The sequence below is a fragment of the Thamnophis sirtalis genome, unplaced genomic scaffold (genome assembly GCF_051295495.1).
Source record: "Thamnophis sirtalis isolate CommonGarterSnake01/CBP01778 unplaced genomic scaffold, rThaSir2_p1.2 scaffold_5, whole genome shotgun sequence".
Classification (NCBI taxonomy): Eukaryota; Metazoa; Chordata; class Lepidosauria; order Squamata; family Natricidae; genus Thamnophis; species Thamnophis sirtalis.
The window spans coordinates 44,743,842-44,761,199 of NW_028261385.1; the positions used below are offsets into that span (position 1 = coordinate 44,743,842).

At 35.8% G+C, this 17,358-nt stretch overlaps 1 protein-coding gene across 1 annotated transcript in view; it reads left to right on the plus strand.

Moving 5' to 3' along the window:
* Positions 1 to 17,358, plus strand: part of LOC106540955 (uncharacterized) — a 44,174-nt gene that overhangs the window by 3,244 nt on the left and 23,572 nt on the right. Inside the window, exons 2-7 of the mRNA XM_014056273.2 lie at positions 5,691 to 5,828; positions 7,450 to 7,499; positions 8,454 to 8,553; positions 10,025 to 10,113; positions 12,976 to 13,090; positions 15,826 to 15,945. Of these exons, the coding sequence (XP_013911748.2) occupies positions 5,691 to 5,828; positions 7,450 to 7,499; positions 8,454 to 8,553; positions 10,025 to 10,113; positions 12,976 to 13,090; positions 15,826 to 15,945 (612 nt within the window). The remainder of the gene's footprint in view (positions 1 to 5,690; positions 5,829 to 7,449; positions 7,500 to 8,453; positions 8,554 to 10,024; positions 10,114 to 12,975; positions 13,091 to 15,825; positions 15,946 to 17,358) is intronic.

A 17,358-nucleotide genomic window follows, 5' to 3' on the forward strand; every position in this document is an offset into this window, starting at 1 on the left:
ACCTACCTACCTACCTACCTACCTACCCTCTGCCTACCTACCTACCATATTTCTCTCTCTATTACTCTCTCTATCCCTCTACCTACCTACCTACTCTCTCTTTCTCTCTCTCTCTCTCTCTCTCTCCCTTTATCTACCTACCTACCTAACTACTCTCTCCCTCTCCCTACCTTCCTACTGTATTTCTCTCTCTTTCTCTCCCTCTCTATCCCTCTATTTACCTACCTACTTTTAAAAAAAATTAGCCTCTTCAAAACCGTGGTGCGTCTTATACTCTGAAAAATACGGTGTGTGTGTGTGTGCGTGCACGCTGTGTACGTGTACTTATATTACTTGTATAATGTATATAGTTAATTATTAACTATATACATGCATACTGACACACACATATATAACATACACATATCCACACATACACATACTGTACACATATAATAGTCAGGTGGCAAGCATACCTAACACGCCTGGTTCCTATTTTCCCCATAAATTCTGTGAAGTAGGTTGGGCTGAGACAATGATTGGTTCAGTCACCTACCCAGTTTTCAAGCTTAGGAGAGGTCCATTACTTAGTCTCCTACTTTCTAAACCACCATCTTAACTAATGATCAAATGAAATCTACATGCCTGAATCTTAGGTCCATTTAATCTGCATCTAAATTTATAGTAGAAAAAACAATCTTGCCTGGTACTGGTTGTAATCCATCTATTATGTAAAATTCTGATGAACAAACTAAATCTTTTTTTAAATATAGTTTATTTTCTGACCATATCCTGTCCAGGTCCTAGCTTGCTTGCTTGCTTATTTACTTACTTATCCATCCATCTATCTATCCATCCATCCATCCATCCATCCATCCATCCATCCATCCATCCATCCATCCATCCATCCATCCATCCATCCATCCATCTATCTTTCCTATAAGGCAAATTTGGATGGTTTACAGATTGTAACCTTAATTAGATTATTTGACAGAAATAATTCACAGACTTCCAAAATTTGTACTTTAGAATATCCTAACTGACTGAACTTTTCTGTATTGGATTAGACAACATGTTTTGTTCCAATATTATCCATTCAGTGAGTCCATGTGTAGAATTTACATTTATGTTGCTTTATTTATGTTGGCAGTAAAAAAACAACAACCCTGCTTAGCAATTTAACAGTGTTATTCATTCCTGAAAGCAATCTTTGCCCTTATATGAGTAAGCAAGATTTGTGGCATTTATTGTACTGATGGGTCCTTGATATTTTATCAACTTTCTCAATGTGCTTCCAAAAGACAGAATTCCATATAAATGCAAAATGTTCTGTCTAAAATATTTTGTCATAGGTTTGCTTTTCTTATATTTTGTAGAAAAAAACTAATGCAGTATACTTATAATTATATTTGATTTTTTTAAAAATTCAATTGACCTATTTCCTATTGAAAGAGACTGGTGTTTTGAAAAAATAATACATTCAAGTACTTTGTGTTATCTTCATTTTTTAGAAGAGAAGAATTGGTCATTTTACAATTTTCATCAATAAGTTTTTTATGCCTCTAGAGGGCAGCACATTACTTTCTATAAACATGATGCTAACAGACAAAATTGCTCTGGGATTTGTTAGAAGAAATAATTTTTTAAAAATACTGCAAGTTCAAATAAAATGCTTTAAAAATATCAAATAAGGTTATTACTGGGAAAAAATGCTTTAAATTGACTAATTAAATGTACACTAAAGTGTATTTTGCTTTATAAAACAATTTGTGTATATTGACATAAAATTATTGTGAGTTTCTTCCTATGATTATTGGAGCACTCCTGCCCTGCCTTCTGATTACTACAAAAGAGGACTTTTGATGGGCTTTGGATAGTGGATTTGAAGCTTGAGCATTTACATCCTGATGAAGGCTTGTACAGTTGGGAATCCTCTCCATTCGTGATGAAACATTTCAGGTTTAATATATTTATTTTTACAGGTTCTCCTTACTATTGGAACTGTAAAAGATGAAAGGTTTATAAAAAAATAAATAATAAAGAAGCAAGTATAAAAAATAACACTTGCAATAGCAGGAAAAAATAAGAAGATTTGAATATTCTTCAATTTAACAGTTTTTTTCTTGCTCTTTGTCAAGTTATATATAGTTTACTCTTTGGGCCCTTGTTTTGATTATTTCAGCATATATTAAAGCAGTGCATTTTTGTTCTCAGATTACATGGATGCTTTGGATATTGCTTGAGCTATTCTGTGCAGAAAGCTAAGGCCTTGTTATCAATTTATTTGCAATGCATATGACGTATCTGTGAGACTTGCTAAAATTGGTGGCCGGTTTGCTCAGGGATGCGCTTGATGCACGTTTGATGCACACATGCGCATTAGTAAAAAAAATGTTTCTGTGCATGTGCAGAAGCAAAAAACAAGATGGCGGATAGAACTGGTTCAGGGGTGTGGCAGGCCGAGTTACTACCTACTCGGCTGAACCGATCCAAACTGGTAGGAATCCACCTCTGGTTATAAACAGTTCCTTTTAATTTGAGGCATTTCGCCCCACAAGATGGCAGTGTGCTTATATGCTGCGGCTTTGAGCTTCTGGTGTCACAGTGGAGTTAGGCAAAAACTAGTCTACACCCGCAGGGAGTTACTAAAGATTGGATCTTCTAGTCGACTAGATATTACCAGCGACTTCCAGCAGTCTCATAATATACCAAGTGTCATAGTAAGACTGTCAGGCTCTCCATGGATCGTTGTTGGACCTAGGAGGCAGCGAAGAGAGCAAAAGCAGAAGTGGGGATGCAGAGCTGGTTTGCTAGTTCGGTTACGGAAGCAGCCTCACAGACCAGCATTATCAAGCAATTTTCTAACCAACTCTAGATCCTTTGCCAACAAAACTGATGAACTAGAGCTATGGATGGCAGCGAATAAGCTCATTCGCAACTGCTGTGTGATGATCATCACAGAGACCTGGCTTCATCCACTTGTACTGGATATGTCAGTGGAGCTAACTAACCGCACCACACACCACTTTGACAGAAACCACAACTCTGGTAAAAGCAAAGGTGGAGGACTTTGTATTTACACCCATAATAACTGATGTACTAACAGCAGAATTGCTTATATACACTGTTCTGCAGATGTGGAATGCTTAACTGTCATTTGTCAGCCATTTTATTTATCTAGAGAGATTTCTGTTATAGTTATCACTGCTGTCTATATTCCACCTGATGCAAATGTTAGCACAGTGCTCTCTAAGTTACATGATGCCATCGAGAGGCAGCAGCAAATTTATCCTGAGGGTGCTTTTGTCATGGCTGGGGATTTTAATCAAACCAGTCTAAAGTCTGTTGTCCCTAAGTTTGTGCAGTATGTGCAATGTATCACTAGAGGTAAGAATACTCTAGACCATATGTACTCAAACTTAAGACAGGCATATAGAGCAATCCCCCTCTCCAATCTGAGTACAACTGACCATATCTCTCTGCTACTGTGCCCAAAGTATATCCCCCTTAGGAAAAGTATATGGCCAGTCTTGAAAACTGTCAAAATCTGGCCGGAGGGAGCACTCTACCAGTTGCAGGACTGCTTTCAGATTACCGAGTGGAATATATTTGAACATTTGCAGCTGCAAGAATTCACTGACACTGTACTCTCATACATTAAAACATGCACAGACAATGTAACAGTGAATAAGCACATCAGAGTTTACAGTAATCATAAACCCTGGATGTCAGCAGAGGTACAATCATTTCTGAGAGCCCAAAACTCCACCTTCAAGGCAGGAAATGAAGACAAATACAATGAAGCCAGGGCAAACTTGAGAAGAGGTATTAAGGCAGCTGAACAGAAATACAAACAAAAGGCAGAGAAATATCTGGAAAATAAAAACTCAAAACAGGTGTGGCAGGGGCTATAACACCTAACCAACTAAAAAGGCAATATAAAAAAATAGCCAATGCAAATGCCCTGCTAGTAGAGGAGCTAAATAGCTTCTTTGCCTGCTTTGAGGTCAAAAGATCAGTCTCTGTGGCTCTAGCCCAAAAGCCCTCTAACCTCCAGCCACTCATCCTGGATGAACATCAAGTGAGAGCTGAGCTGAAGGCTGTCAATCCCAACAAAGCTGCAGGTCCAGATGGGGTGTTGGGGAAAGTGTTAAAAACCCGTGCTGACCAATTAATAGGGGTCTTGACAAGGATTTTTAACATCTCCCTGCAACAGGCTAGAGTCCCATTATACTTGAAAGCAGCCACAATTATTCCAGTTCCGAAGAAAGCAGCCATAAATAGCCTGAATGACTATAGACCCATTGCACTGACGTCTATAGTGATGAAGTGCTTTGAGAGACTGGTCCTACAACACCTCAGGTCCTGTCTTCCACCAAATTTTGATCAACATCAGTTTGCTTATAGAAGCAACAGGTCGACGGGATACCATCACCACTGCTCTACATATTGCACTGAGCCACCTTGAGAAATCTGGGAATTATGTCAGAATGCTTTTTATAGACTATAGCTTGGCCTTTAACACCATCTTACCAGGCATTCTCATTGAAAAGTTGACTGACCTGAATTTTCCTCCCCTCACTTGTGAATGGATCAAAGACTTCCTGACGGATCATCCACAAACAGTAAGGGTTGGGTCCTTTACATCTTCCATGCTGAAGCTCAGCACAGGCTGCCCTCAGGGCTGTGTGCTCAGCTCCTACCTGTACTCACATATCCTCTGATCCATCAAATACCATAATAAAGTTTGCAGACGACACAACGGTGCTGGTTCTCATAACTGGAGGGGACGAATCAGCATATAGGGAAGAAGTCCAGAAGGTATCTGCATTGTGCTCAAGAAACAACTTACATCTAAATACTAGTAAGACAAAGGAGATGGTGCTAGATTTCCAGAAGCACAGAGATGAGCCTGCCCCATTGTATATCGAGGGGGGATGTGTGGAGAGGGTTTCCTCTTTTAAATTCTTGGGAGTGCTTATTAGTCAAGATCTCACCTGGAAAAACAACACGTCTCTGGTGATTGGAAAGGCCCAACAGAGACTTCATTTCCTTAGAGTCCTGTGAAAAAATCAGGTGGAACAACGGCTGATGACCTCTTTCTATCGGTCCATCATAGAAAGTGTCCTCACATATTGCATTACAGTATGGTATGCTGGTTTAACTGCAGCGGACAGGAAGGCCCTACAGAGAGTGATCAATTCAGCACAAGAAAGCCATTGGTTGCCCTCTGACACTGCTGGATGACATCGCCAGATCTTGCTGCTTTAGCAGAGTAAGGAAGATACTCAGAGATGATTCACACTCTGGTCACTGTCTCTTTGCAGTTCTACCATCGGGCAGAAGACACCAAAGTATAGCCAGCCGAACAAAGAGGTTTAAAGATAGTTTCTATCCTTGGGCTGTCAGACTTTTAAATACAACTACAATCACTCCATGCTAGGGTTTCCCCCCCCCTTTTTCTTTCTTTTTTCATTTCTGCTATAATTTTGCACCAGTGAGGTTAAAAGCAATTTTGTTGTATTTAAGTACAATGACAATAAAGATTATAATTATACTTATGAGATTAATTTGAAGTCTGAAGAATTAAAAAATTATAAAAACCATTAATGATTGTGTTATTCCATGTTGCCTGCTTTTTAAATTGCCTTTTTTTTCTTAGTGTCTTGTTGTTTCATATTCATTTTTTTTTTTTTGGTCTTGTACTATAGGTTGGAAAGCCCAAACTGAAGGACCCTGCGAGCAATCACCTGCCTCTGTATTCGGTATATCATGATAACTGGCTGCTTAGAGAAGACGAGCATAACAATGAACATTACATCCTCTATAAGAACCTGAATGACTACAAGGTTAACAAAAAGTTGTATTTAATTGTGTACAGAGTTTAAAAGGGATTACAATAAGACTTGTTATTCAAGCAAGTTGCTATGCTATTTTATATTGAACATAGGAACTGACATCTTTATTTTTCATGCTTGGAACTTTCTACTTCTAAATACATTATTTTAGCACTATAGAATTTGAGATAAACATAAAATAGTCAGACCATTGCAATTATTCAGAACTCCACCCGATTACACAAGTAATAGAGTTGTTATTTTTTAAAACAAGAAAATATATGTGTGTCTGAAGAATCTGAATTTATAAAACTTTCTTTAACAATAAAAAGCAGCTATTCCTTTATTTCTTTTTATCTTTTTAATACTTTGAAACATCAGTTGATGGGTTACAATACAAATATAAAATTGCAATAAATTAATTATAAATTTTAAAAATGGTAGAGCCAGTTTGGCATAGTGATAAAGGCATCAGGCTAGCAACCTGGAGACTGTGAGTTCTCGTCCCACTTAAGCACAAAGCCAGCTGGATGACCTTGTGCCAATTACTTTTTCTCAACCCTGCAAAGGAGGCAATGGCAAACAATTTCTGAAAAGCCTTGATACAATTTTAAAAAAGGAGAAGAGGAGGAAAACAGTAAAAATTATATTTAAAATGCTGATAAACATGTATTGTAAGACTTTTTTAAAAGGAAAAGAACAAGGCTTTTTAAATAAGAATCATTTCCTTAATTTAGCAGATTTGACAGAGTTTTGGATTCAAAAACACCCAAACAGCATATTTATTCCTGTCATGTGTAACTCTGCAAAGAATGATGGATGATCTGCTCCTTGTATTTGTGACCTAAATTAACTTGTCTGTCTTATCTTTCACTTAAATTTCTATCAGTCCGAGGAGCATTGGAGTAGCTATGGCTTGATGATTTTATGGTGTAATAGATTTGCATGTAATCAGTATAGCCTGATGATCTCCCTCTGATTTTCTGCAAATATGAAAAAGTACTGAATACAGAATTGGAGAACATGGAATAGCTGTTTTCTCATGCAGTTGTATTATCTAAGCAATCACTTTCTGAATCTATCTGAACAGCTGGAATTGAACACAGCAAAAAAAAAGAGTCTAGAAATGATGTTAGCAAAAGATGCTGAAAGGTCAAGGAAAAACAGATTGTTTATAACTAACCAGTATTAATTCTGTAGCTCACTTTGAAGTTAATTTTAAATTGGTCATTATAATCTATGTCATTTGAGATAGTGAGCACTTTTCAATCATTTTATCCAACTATGGGAAGTTAGACATTTGTCTACTTGCCTGAGGTCTAAGAATTGCCTGTCAAAAAGGAGGAACCCTATAATTTCTGAGAGAATAATTTATGATATTAACTAAGGTTTCTCTAATCATCTTTCTAGGAATTGCAAAGAAGACAAATGACTTCATATGTGTATTCATAGTTTGAATATTTCTTTTTGATGAAATATGCTTGCTTATGATTGTACTTCAAGATGATGTTATCATTCAGTATGCCTAGATATATGAAACATTGGAGTCTGAGTAGAAAAATTAAAAGTTTTATAAATAGAAATTTGTTTTTATCAGTTTTAATTTATACTTCTTTGGGGTTTGTTTTTTTAGAAACTGCAAGAAGAAAATATAAAAATAAAGAATGAATTGGAAGACTTAAGGTACTGCTACATATTGGCTATATATAAATCAACACTGATTTGATATATATTTGAAACTCTAGATGTTGAAATTAGGTAGAAGATTCTGAGAGATCAACAGAATGCAATTGTCAGATTGCCTAGTTTGAACTAGGCATTGTTTATGCAAGATACTTAAAAAGACTTTGATAGGAATCTTTATTACACATTAGAATGAAGCAGTTTAAAGACTATAGGGATGTTCTCTATCAACATGGGATACAGTTCATTCTTAACAATTATTGCAATTCAGTCTGGTGCAGTTTTTTTTCTTATCTTTTCCCTAGTTCAGTGAAAGAACCTTTTTAGCACCGACTGCCTGTATGCATACGCAGGCTGGTTTTCGGCACTGCTGCATGTGTGAAGGACAGCTGGTTGTTGTGTGTGCATGTGCACCAGAAACCCAGAAGACAAACAGGCAAGACCGCGCGTGCCGGGTGACATGGCTTCACATGCCACTTTGGGCATGTATGCCATAAGTTTGCCATCACGTCCGAAGCTAAACACATGTCTAGCAATTCTCAAAACTGATAATTAATTGCAATTAATTGTTGATGTAATTGTCATTTCTGCTTGGAGAATGTTTGCCACTCGGTGTATATCCTATAAGATAAGATACTAGCAGGCTTTTTAAAAAAGTCTAAGTTCCATAAGACAATAACTTATTTTTAGTACAATAAAAGGTAGACAATTTTCAGAAAAAAAGCAGTAGGATTTTTGAATTATCAGCTCAAAGGAGATCCAATAATAAACATGTACTATAAGTACAATTTTTGGATCAATTTTAATGTATGTGTTAAAAGTTATGCTTTTTACATTACTTTTAACACATCAAAATTGATCCAAAAAATGTAATTATAGTACTAAAGTACTAAAGGTCAGTACAACCTTATGTGAGCTTTGAATTTATTTTAAGAAAGATATTTTATATTTTAGAAGCCAATATGAACAGCTTATAGAAGAAGGAAAGAACAAATGTTTTGATGAAAGACGGGTCAGTTTTTTAAAGGCTCAAGCACTACAGCTGGAAAGGCAGGTAATACTATATACCTTTGTGAAACACCTGCATTTAATTTTAGATAAAAGATTTGAAAGCTGCCAATGTTTAGGAATATAAAAAGCACTTTTCTGAAATTGTGTTTTGAATTATCTAAATAGAGGTATATAAAATATTATAATCTCAGCATATTCTTATCATGGAATGAGTGTTTGGAGAATTTTAAACTTGGAACAAAAGGCACATTTTAAGAGTATTCTGATCTTGGAAAAAACTTAATTTTGTATTCCAGATCTTCTAAATGCTGCTGCTGAGCTTTTTAATACCTCATCCTCAGCATTTCTTCAACCTAACCAGTACAACAGCAGGGCTGTGTTGGGTTATTGCTGCTATAATTTTACATTGAATGGAGTGAGATTCTGGTGTTGAGGGGAGCAAAGCAATTAAGCACATGATAAAGCAACTATATGGAAAGCTGTAAACAAGCTGCTATTTTTTTAAAAAACAATTCTTATGGAAAAATTAACGTTCATATGATCTATGAATGGATAGCATGGACGGATAAGATAGGAAATATAAATAAGCAAATAAATGTGTTAAGCTGTGCTTTATACAGAGGGGTGTTTGTATGTACTACAGGTGCCACTAGTGCCAGGCTGTCCCACCCCTTGAGGTACCTCCGCATAGTCATTTAAAGACTTCCACAGTTGCTTAACTATTGCGATGGGGAGAGCTAGAATTGCAGTCATTGAGCAAAGCAGTTGTGGGCATCTCACTTAATGATTTCAATGACTTACAACCAAAATGCCCAGCTCAATTATAATCATGTCAAAGATTATCTGTAATCTATGAAGCATACAAAATGCCTTGTTAAAGCTATTGAGATTGTATAAATGCAAAAACTATTACAGCAGCTCAGGCTTGATCTTTGGTGTATGTGCGCTCTGTATGCACCAGTGCCCTGTGACTATGCCAAGTTTCAGCATGTATTGAAAAATGCCCACAATGCCAGCAACAGCCACTCTAGTGGGAAATTGGGGGAAGTAAAGTCTGGACACATGGAAGGATCTAGAGCCACAGATAGCAATAAATAGCACTTAGACATATATACCACTTCATAGTGCTTTATACCCCTCTGTAAGTGTTTTACAGTATCAACATATTGCCCCTAATAGTTGATCTAGGTCCTCATTTTACCAATCTTGGAAGGATGGAAGGCTGAGTCAACCTTGAGCCGGTCAGAATCGAACGGGTGGAATAAGCAACAATGAATTAGCCTGCTGCGCTGCATTCTAACCACTGCGTCACCACAGATAGTTTTTATTCTTGAGATTATATGACCGATGCAGCACTGTGCCCATTTAAACTTCATGTTTTTCTTCTCTTCACAGATGTCACAAGGGAATGTTCTTTTCAGTTTCTTACGGGGGAAAAAAATGTTTGCTCAGAGACAAGAAAGCAGAAATGCTTTTAGGGCTGATTCTCTGTATGTTTTTTATTTCCCTTTCAGGTGGTGCTGCTTACAGAAGGATTAAATTCCCGAACTGTTCTTATGTTGGAGTTAAACACATCTTTAGAAGCTCTCATTGACAAGGTTAGGTAAGCAGTGGAAAGACACGATATATCACCACTATTTGAAATGAAGTAGATATGAAAGTGCTTGTTACACACTTATGTATATTGAACATTAAAAAAGGAGACAGGCCTCTCCTAAAGAAGTAGACATGAATGTTTATCTTAGTAGGTAGAAAACAAATACAGTAGGTAGCATATTATTATAGAGGTTCATACATTTTATATTGTGTCCTAAAACAGAAAGGACTAATGGAATCCATTCATCATTTATTTAGTATTTTGCTGATATGTGTTCTTCCTTCTCCCAGGTGTCAGGTTACCAGATTAGGGCCTACCAATAAATCAAAGATTCACTAACATTACACAACTCAACTTGACCCCTAGCTTGACTTGGCTAAACACTTTCAGACATGGCTCTGCGAGATTGGAATTTTTAGTGCAAACAAGAATGAAGCCATGCATAAGAACTGATTATCCACTGCTAATATAAAGTTATATAAAGACCTTCCTAAATAATTTTTCAACTATTACTGGTAGTAGTTATTAAATTAAGCACAGATTTGCAAGAAACAAAATAGAATGCTAATGATCATGCAATTAGTTCCATGCAGGCTGGTTTTAGACTCTGGTTCCATGTGTAAGATTTGTGTTTTGTGTGGGGAACAAAGTTTTTCTTCTAATATTCTTCTCATCTTAATTGCTCTCCTAACCTGTTACCGTATATGTCCTTCCTAAAATAAAATGCTCAGAAATGGATACAAAGTGTGATTTGATGAATACAGGATAAAGGAAGGATTTTTCTTGACCTTGACACTGTATTGCTGCTGATGAAACCTGAGATAGCTTTTTTACAGTTTGTAGTTCATGATCATCTGTTTAACCCTTTGTTCATTATTATCCTTTTAGTAGGTTGTTATATTTATCCTTTTATCTAAGAAGAAATGGAATCTGGCCCTTAGAATGTTCCATCAAAAGTGTTTATCTAACATTTACCATCTTGTGAAAAAAAAAGTAAATTCACTGGTTAGATTCATAAACAATTAGTTAACTTTGGTCATAATAAACAATAGCTATGGCTCAGGCACTATGTGAACCATTAATTTTGATTCAGGAAATATTTATGGAGTTTTACATATTTGGTTTGTAGAAGCATATTATAGAGCTAAAAAAACCTTCTTGCCTCTGTTCTGTTTTGAATATATATATGCAACTATTAGATGAAATGTATGTTTATTATTAATAAGAATAATATATAATAGTTTATCTGATTGGCTGTGGGTGCAGAATATATACTAACACTCCAGAAGGGAATTGGAATGGTAAAAAGGGCATTACCTGCTAATAAAAAGAAATGAGTAAGCTTATGTGAGAGAAGATAGTTCATAAGATAAGTGCCAATGTTGCCCTGGCTACATCAGAAACTGTTTCAAGAAAGTTAATGGAAAAGAGAAAGGAAAAGAGAAAGAAGAATTCAGTTTTAGTCTGTGATGGGATACAGTGAATTGCTTTATAAAATAAAAAATATATATTCACAGCCCTGCTTGTTGTTTAGTAAATTTCATTTATTTTCAAACTCATTTTGGTTTGGTATGAGTTTTCAGAAAAATAGTGATCTTTCTAGGATGTAGTAATTTATTTCTGGGTTGACAGTTATAGATCACTGTTTATGGAAATGTGTTTGTGGAATGACATTTGATAAGTTCTTGTTTTCTGAAATGCCTTTACCATAAGACCATAATAATTTGCATTCAGCTGTATTAATGAAAATTACTAATGCCAATATAATGTGTAGACAGTCTTTCCAAAGCTCTTGGGTTCCATGGTTAAATTCTTCAGACATTGAAGTCTATTGTTGCTATTGTAAGCTCTGTCAGCATCATCAGGTCAAGAAGGAGGCATTGCAGAATTCGAAGAATGCTACTTTATTGTTTTAGGATATAATAACAGATTGTTCAAATTTCTCTCTGTTCATCTCAATGTTAAACAAAATCAAGATGGGGTTATTTTGAGTTCCCTTCTCACACTTCCTTCAATTAATGTGTAATCTCTTGTCCAAGTCCTTCTCTAGCTGGTTATTATATTTTGCACTATAACTGTGATGGTGAACCTATGGCACACATGCCACAGGTGGCACACAGAGCCATTTGTCAGGGCACGTGAGACTTGCCCTGTCAGCTGGCCAGCACGCATGCACGTGCTGGCTAACTGACTTCGGCCTTCTTTTGAGGCCATTTTTCGCCCTCCGGAGGGTTCGGGAACTTCCTTGAAGCCTCTGGAGCGTGAAAAAACAGCCCTATGGGCAAACCGGAAGTGTGGGAATGGACTTCCGGTTTGCTTGTAGAGCTGGTTTTAGCCCTCTGGAGTGTTCAGGAGCCCTCAGGAGGCTTCCCTGAAGGCTTGGGAGGTCAAAAACCGACCCTACGAGCAAACTGGAAGTCACTTCCGGGTCATGCCATAGCATTGTGGGTGTGGCACGCCCGCGCATGACCCCCCCTGTGCTCTCCCCGCTTTTGGCATGTGAGCCAAAAAAGGTTCGCCATCACTGCACTGTATGGTTGGAAAACATGCCTATTATTTAAAAGGAATATACTGATTCCTAATTATTACAGTGAATCAAAGAGAAGTTTAAATTGTGTGTTTTCAAATACATTTTCATAATCTGTATTTGTATTGGTTTTACTCTGGCAACATATACATGGAACTTTCAACTGTTTTTAATGAATTACTTCATTATTGCAAAATCAGCTTTATAATAAATACATTATTGTATTTGATCTCTGAAGTTTTAGAAGTGAAGTGCAGATTTATGCTATCTAACTGAAAAATATTAAGTGAAAATGAATTAAACTGTCTTTAAGAGTTCTAATGCTTTACAATTATTTATAGCTCTTTCCTTAGCACAGAAGGAACTCCATCAAAAGTAATCATTCCACATCCAGAACTTCTTCAAATAGTTGAGATGTGCCAGACAATGAGGTACAAATTGCAGAGACATCAGCAGGTGAGTTTTGATAGCATGAGGGATCTATTTATATGAAGAATTCTTTTCAGTTAATGAACCAGGGGCATCTGTTAGGTTTGTCAAAAAAATCGAAATGGTGGTTGAGTTTGTGTGATCAAAGTCCTCATCCTTTTTATATATGTGCAACACATTGGTTTGATATAAAAAGAAGTCAGGTCTTCATCCATGCGTTCGAGGCTGTCATTTGACTTTACTCCGCTGATTAAAAGGTTACGAATAAGACTACTAGAAGAATACACTGAAAAGTTATATATTTTTACTGCAAATAACTAGGTTTTTTAGAAGTTTAAAAATGTTCATACTATGTAAGAATGCAGATTTTATTCACACTGGGAGAAATTTCCTATTACTGTATTGTAAAACTTGATCAGTTCATAAACCTTTGACAAAATGTGGTATCAAGCTGTCATAGTAATGGTTTGTCTGTGGTTCATTGTCATATCTCCTCAGGGATCTGAGAAGCACATTTTCATGAACTCTATACGGACACTTATGTCTAAAGTTAAAGCCCTAGCTAAGCTATAGAAGATGTAAATGCCAATGTAGTGTAATATTTTCAATGTAATGTACTCGTGACAGTGTAAAATATCAAGAGACATTTTTCTGGAGTGGCACTGCTGGTTGCAGGCCAGCAAGGTGCAAAGAGGGATATCTCCCATAGGTCAATAATATGTGAACTCAGGGAGAATTATTGGAAGAAAAGAGTCTTAAGATGGCACCAATAAACATACCCATGGGTTTAATACACACTGAGACCTGCAATCCAATAAACAAGCAACAAATCCGAGAGATTAATATTGGATATTAATCTTGCCACAACCTGCAGCATTGTCAATGCTGCAGCAGTGCTCAAAATTCATCAGACTATGACTTTGGGCTTGTGCTTGGAAATCAACATTATAAACTGGACTTATGTGCACCTAGCTTGCCATGTCAGGGCATTTTAAAACCTAATGTTTTTATGTTCCATTAAAGTCTTACATAGCTCTCATGCCGTAAACTTGTGTATTTGTTGAACCTTTGGTGATGAAGATGTGTAAGCCCTATGAAACGGTATATAAGTCTAACTGCTATTGCTATCTTATTCAAACAGTGAATGGTATATTAAAGAAGGGGTTCAGGTGTAAGAATTAGATGTTCAGATTGCCTTGGTGCCATCATCATTAGTAAGGCTTTACTTTTTGGCAGCCATTGTTACTATAAAAGATCTAGCATTCAACCTTTCTATAGTTTGTTACTTTTTCTATCTCCCCATGTATTCAAATACTTGGCAGTTTTGGAATTATTGTAATATTTGTTCTTAAAATAAATAAATTGCAGTATTTTTGCTGATTTGACACATTTTAAAATTCTTAATACTTGTCCTACTATAAGAATGGAAAATCAGTGACCAACTGCAGTACAAAATGAACCTGCAGCAACGACACGTAATATGGAACCATGCTCTGATGTACAGGAATAATCTGAATATATGTTCTTGTCTTCCCTCCCCACTTTGTTTCTGTCCAAGTACTTAAAAAGAATGTTTGTTTGTTTGTTTGTTTGTTTATAATTGAATGTGACCAAGGGAGTCTTTACCTTTTATGTTCATTTAATGTTTTGAGCATCTAAAGAATAAAGCTGTGTATAAACTATAAATAGTAATAAAAGAGAAAAAAAACATAATGGCTTTCAAAATTTCATGTGATTGCTCTTAAAAGTCATGCACTTGAAACTGGCATGGAGCTGATAACAAAACTTTGATAGCTGAATTTGGGAGGGAGATTTAATGTTGCAAAGTGTAAAATAAAATAATGGATTGTAAAACTAATAAAGAATGGATACAAATAAACAAATAAGAATAAATAAAGTGACTGTTTTGCCTTTCCCAACAACACAAATCATGAATACTTCAGGCAAATTGAAAAACATTTATTAAGATGGTGTGCGTGTGTCAAGCCTTTGTATAAGATTTTAAAAATACTAAATTCAGTATATGTGATGCCCCAGAAAGCAATCAAACAATAAAATTCCTTAATTAGACATGAAAATCAAACAATAGAAAGCAATGACCCTAGATAACATTCTATAGTTTAGTTTAGTTTAGTTTTAATAGATTTGTATGCCGCCCACTATAAAGGGCAAATATATTACATCATCTTTTCCAGTTGAGTTTGTATCTTTCTTAATATTTGCAAGTGTATCCAAGGACTTCCAGAATATGCTCCCTATTATTTAGTTTCTGAGAAAACTAATTTTTGCACATAAAAGGGGAAAAACAGTTTGTGTAAAAGGAAAACATGATTTCCTGAACTAGAGCTAACATTCTCTTTATTAAAAAGCTAATAATGAAGCAGAAAATTCTAGGGAACAATTTAGGTCTGCTTCAGATTGATTACTTTGAAATGGGCGTAATTAGAAGTTAATAAGAAATTAGATAAGTGGAAGTGGTTAATTGGTAAACCTCTGTTAGAATAATTGCTTTTGCTGTTTTGTTTAAAGAATCTAGATGCAAATTTAACTTCATTTTTTTACATTAATGAAGTAAAGCATTTTGATTATTAAAAGAGGGAAATTTTCTTAGAGCCTATACATATTTATAAACTTAAAATTTAAGCTTTAAAGTTAATTTAATTTAATTTAATTCAGCCAATCTAAATCATCGTAGTTTATTTACTTAATTCAGCATATATACTTGTTTTAAAATACCCTATTATGGTATGTGTTTCTTTCAGATTTCTGATCTGTCCAAACTTGCATTACCTTGGACACCTGGAGGGAATCTTGTTGTCCAGCCGATAACCCTTTTGGATGTTTGTTATGGCAAAATAGAAAATTTAAATCTTAGATATGTGGTAAGGCTTTAATAATATGAAAGTCATTATTTTTAGTTGCTTCCTAGTTTTTGCATTAAATGTCATTTTATTCTTTTCAACCCAATAAAATGTTGGATAGAAACAGTGTGAAGAGGCTCAGGTCTTTATACATCTGTCTTATCACCACAATGACTCTGGAAATAACATGGATTTGGTAAAGCAGAAGTTGACAAAAGAAGGACCTCTGTTGAAATAAGTTGGATCATCCAGGAAGCTGTGTAGAAAGAGATTTTAGATTTTTTTTAACCAGTGTCACATATCAAAGAAAAAGTTGAGCGAGTGAGTGAGTGAGTGAGTCAGTCTCTTCTGTCCTACCTATCCTACCTATCCTTCCTACCTAACTACCCATTAGAGTTGCCCTTCTCACAAACATATCATTCTGGGTAGCATAAAATAAATCTAAACAATATTAGTGGAATGCTACTATCTACTCCATTCACTTTCCCTCCTAGTCACTTGAGTGGAGCATATGTGGTTCTCTGCACCAACGCATACAGATGCAACATGAAGATAGAGAAGCACCCACAGACATACAGATGCAATGTATATGCAGCAACCTGATTAGATTTAGTTACACATAAACCGAGGGAACCTTTTTCTATCTTTCTACATGAGAACTTCATGTGTGTATACACACAAACAAGCGCACAGATATGAACATGCATTTGGCCTTATTAGAACCTATAGTCATACAGAGACAACAACATATACATCCTGGACATAAATTGTTTCAACTTCTACCTTCAAAACGATGCTATAGGGCACTGCACACCAGAACAACTAGACACAAGGACAGTTTCCCCCCGAATGCCATCACTCTGCTTAACAACTAATTCCCACAACACTGTCAATAATTTACTAAGACTGTATCACTATTCTTCTTCTCTTCCTTCCTAGTATCTCTCTCTCCTCACTTATGACTATTACTATGTTGCTTGTATGTTTCCATTTATATTGTTTTTGTTTCCTAGTACAATTTGATAGCTTAGTAGTAACCTTGACTATCACTAAGTGTTGTATCTTTTTATTCTTGATGAATGTATTTTATTCTCCTTATGTACACTGAGAGCATATGCACCAAAGACAAATTCCTTGTGTGTCCAATCACACTTGGCCAATAAAGAATTCTGTTCTGTTCTGTTCTATTCTATTCTATTCTACTCTGTTCAGCAGACAATTCTTTGTTACATTTTAAAGAAATACAGTACATGCTTACAAATGGCCACCAATGGTAAAGAGCCTGGAATGAAGTCCAGAAGCTATACTTGTATATTTCCTTACCCATTTATTATTTATTGAATATTCAAATATTTATGCCAATTAGTATTAATAACAAACATTTTTTTTCTTTTTACTTTTGAGTTGTAGAAGCCCGGAACCTTGATTCATTAA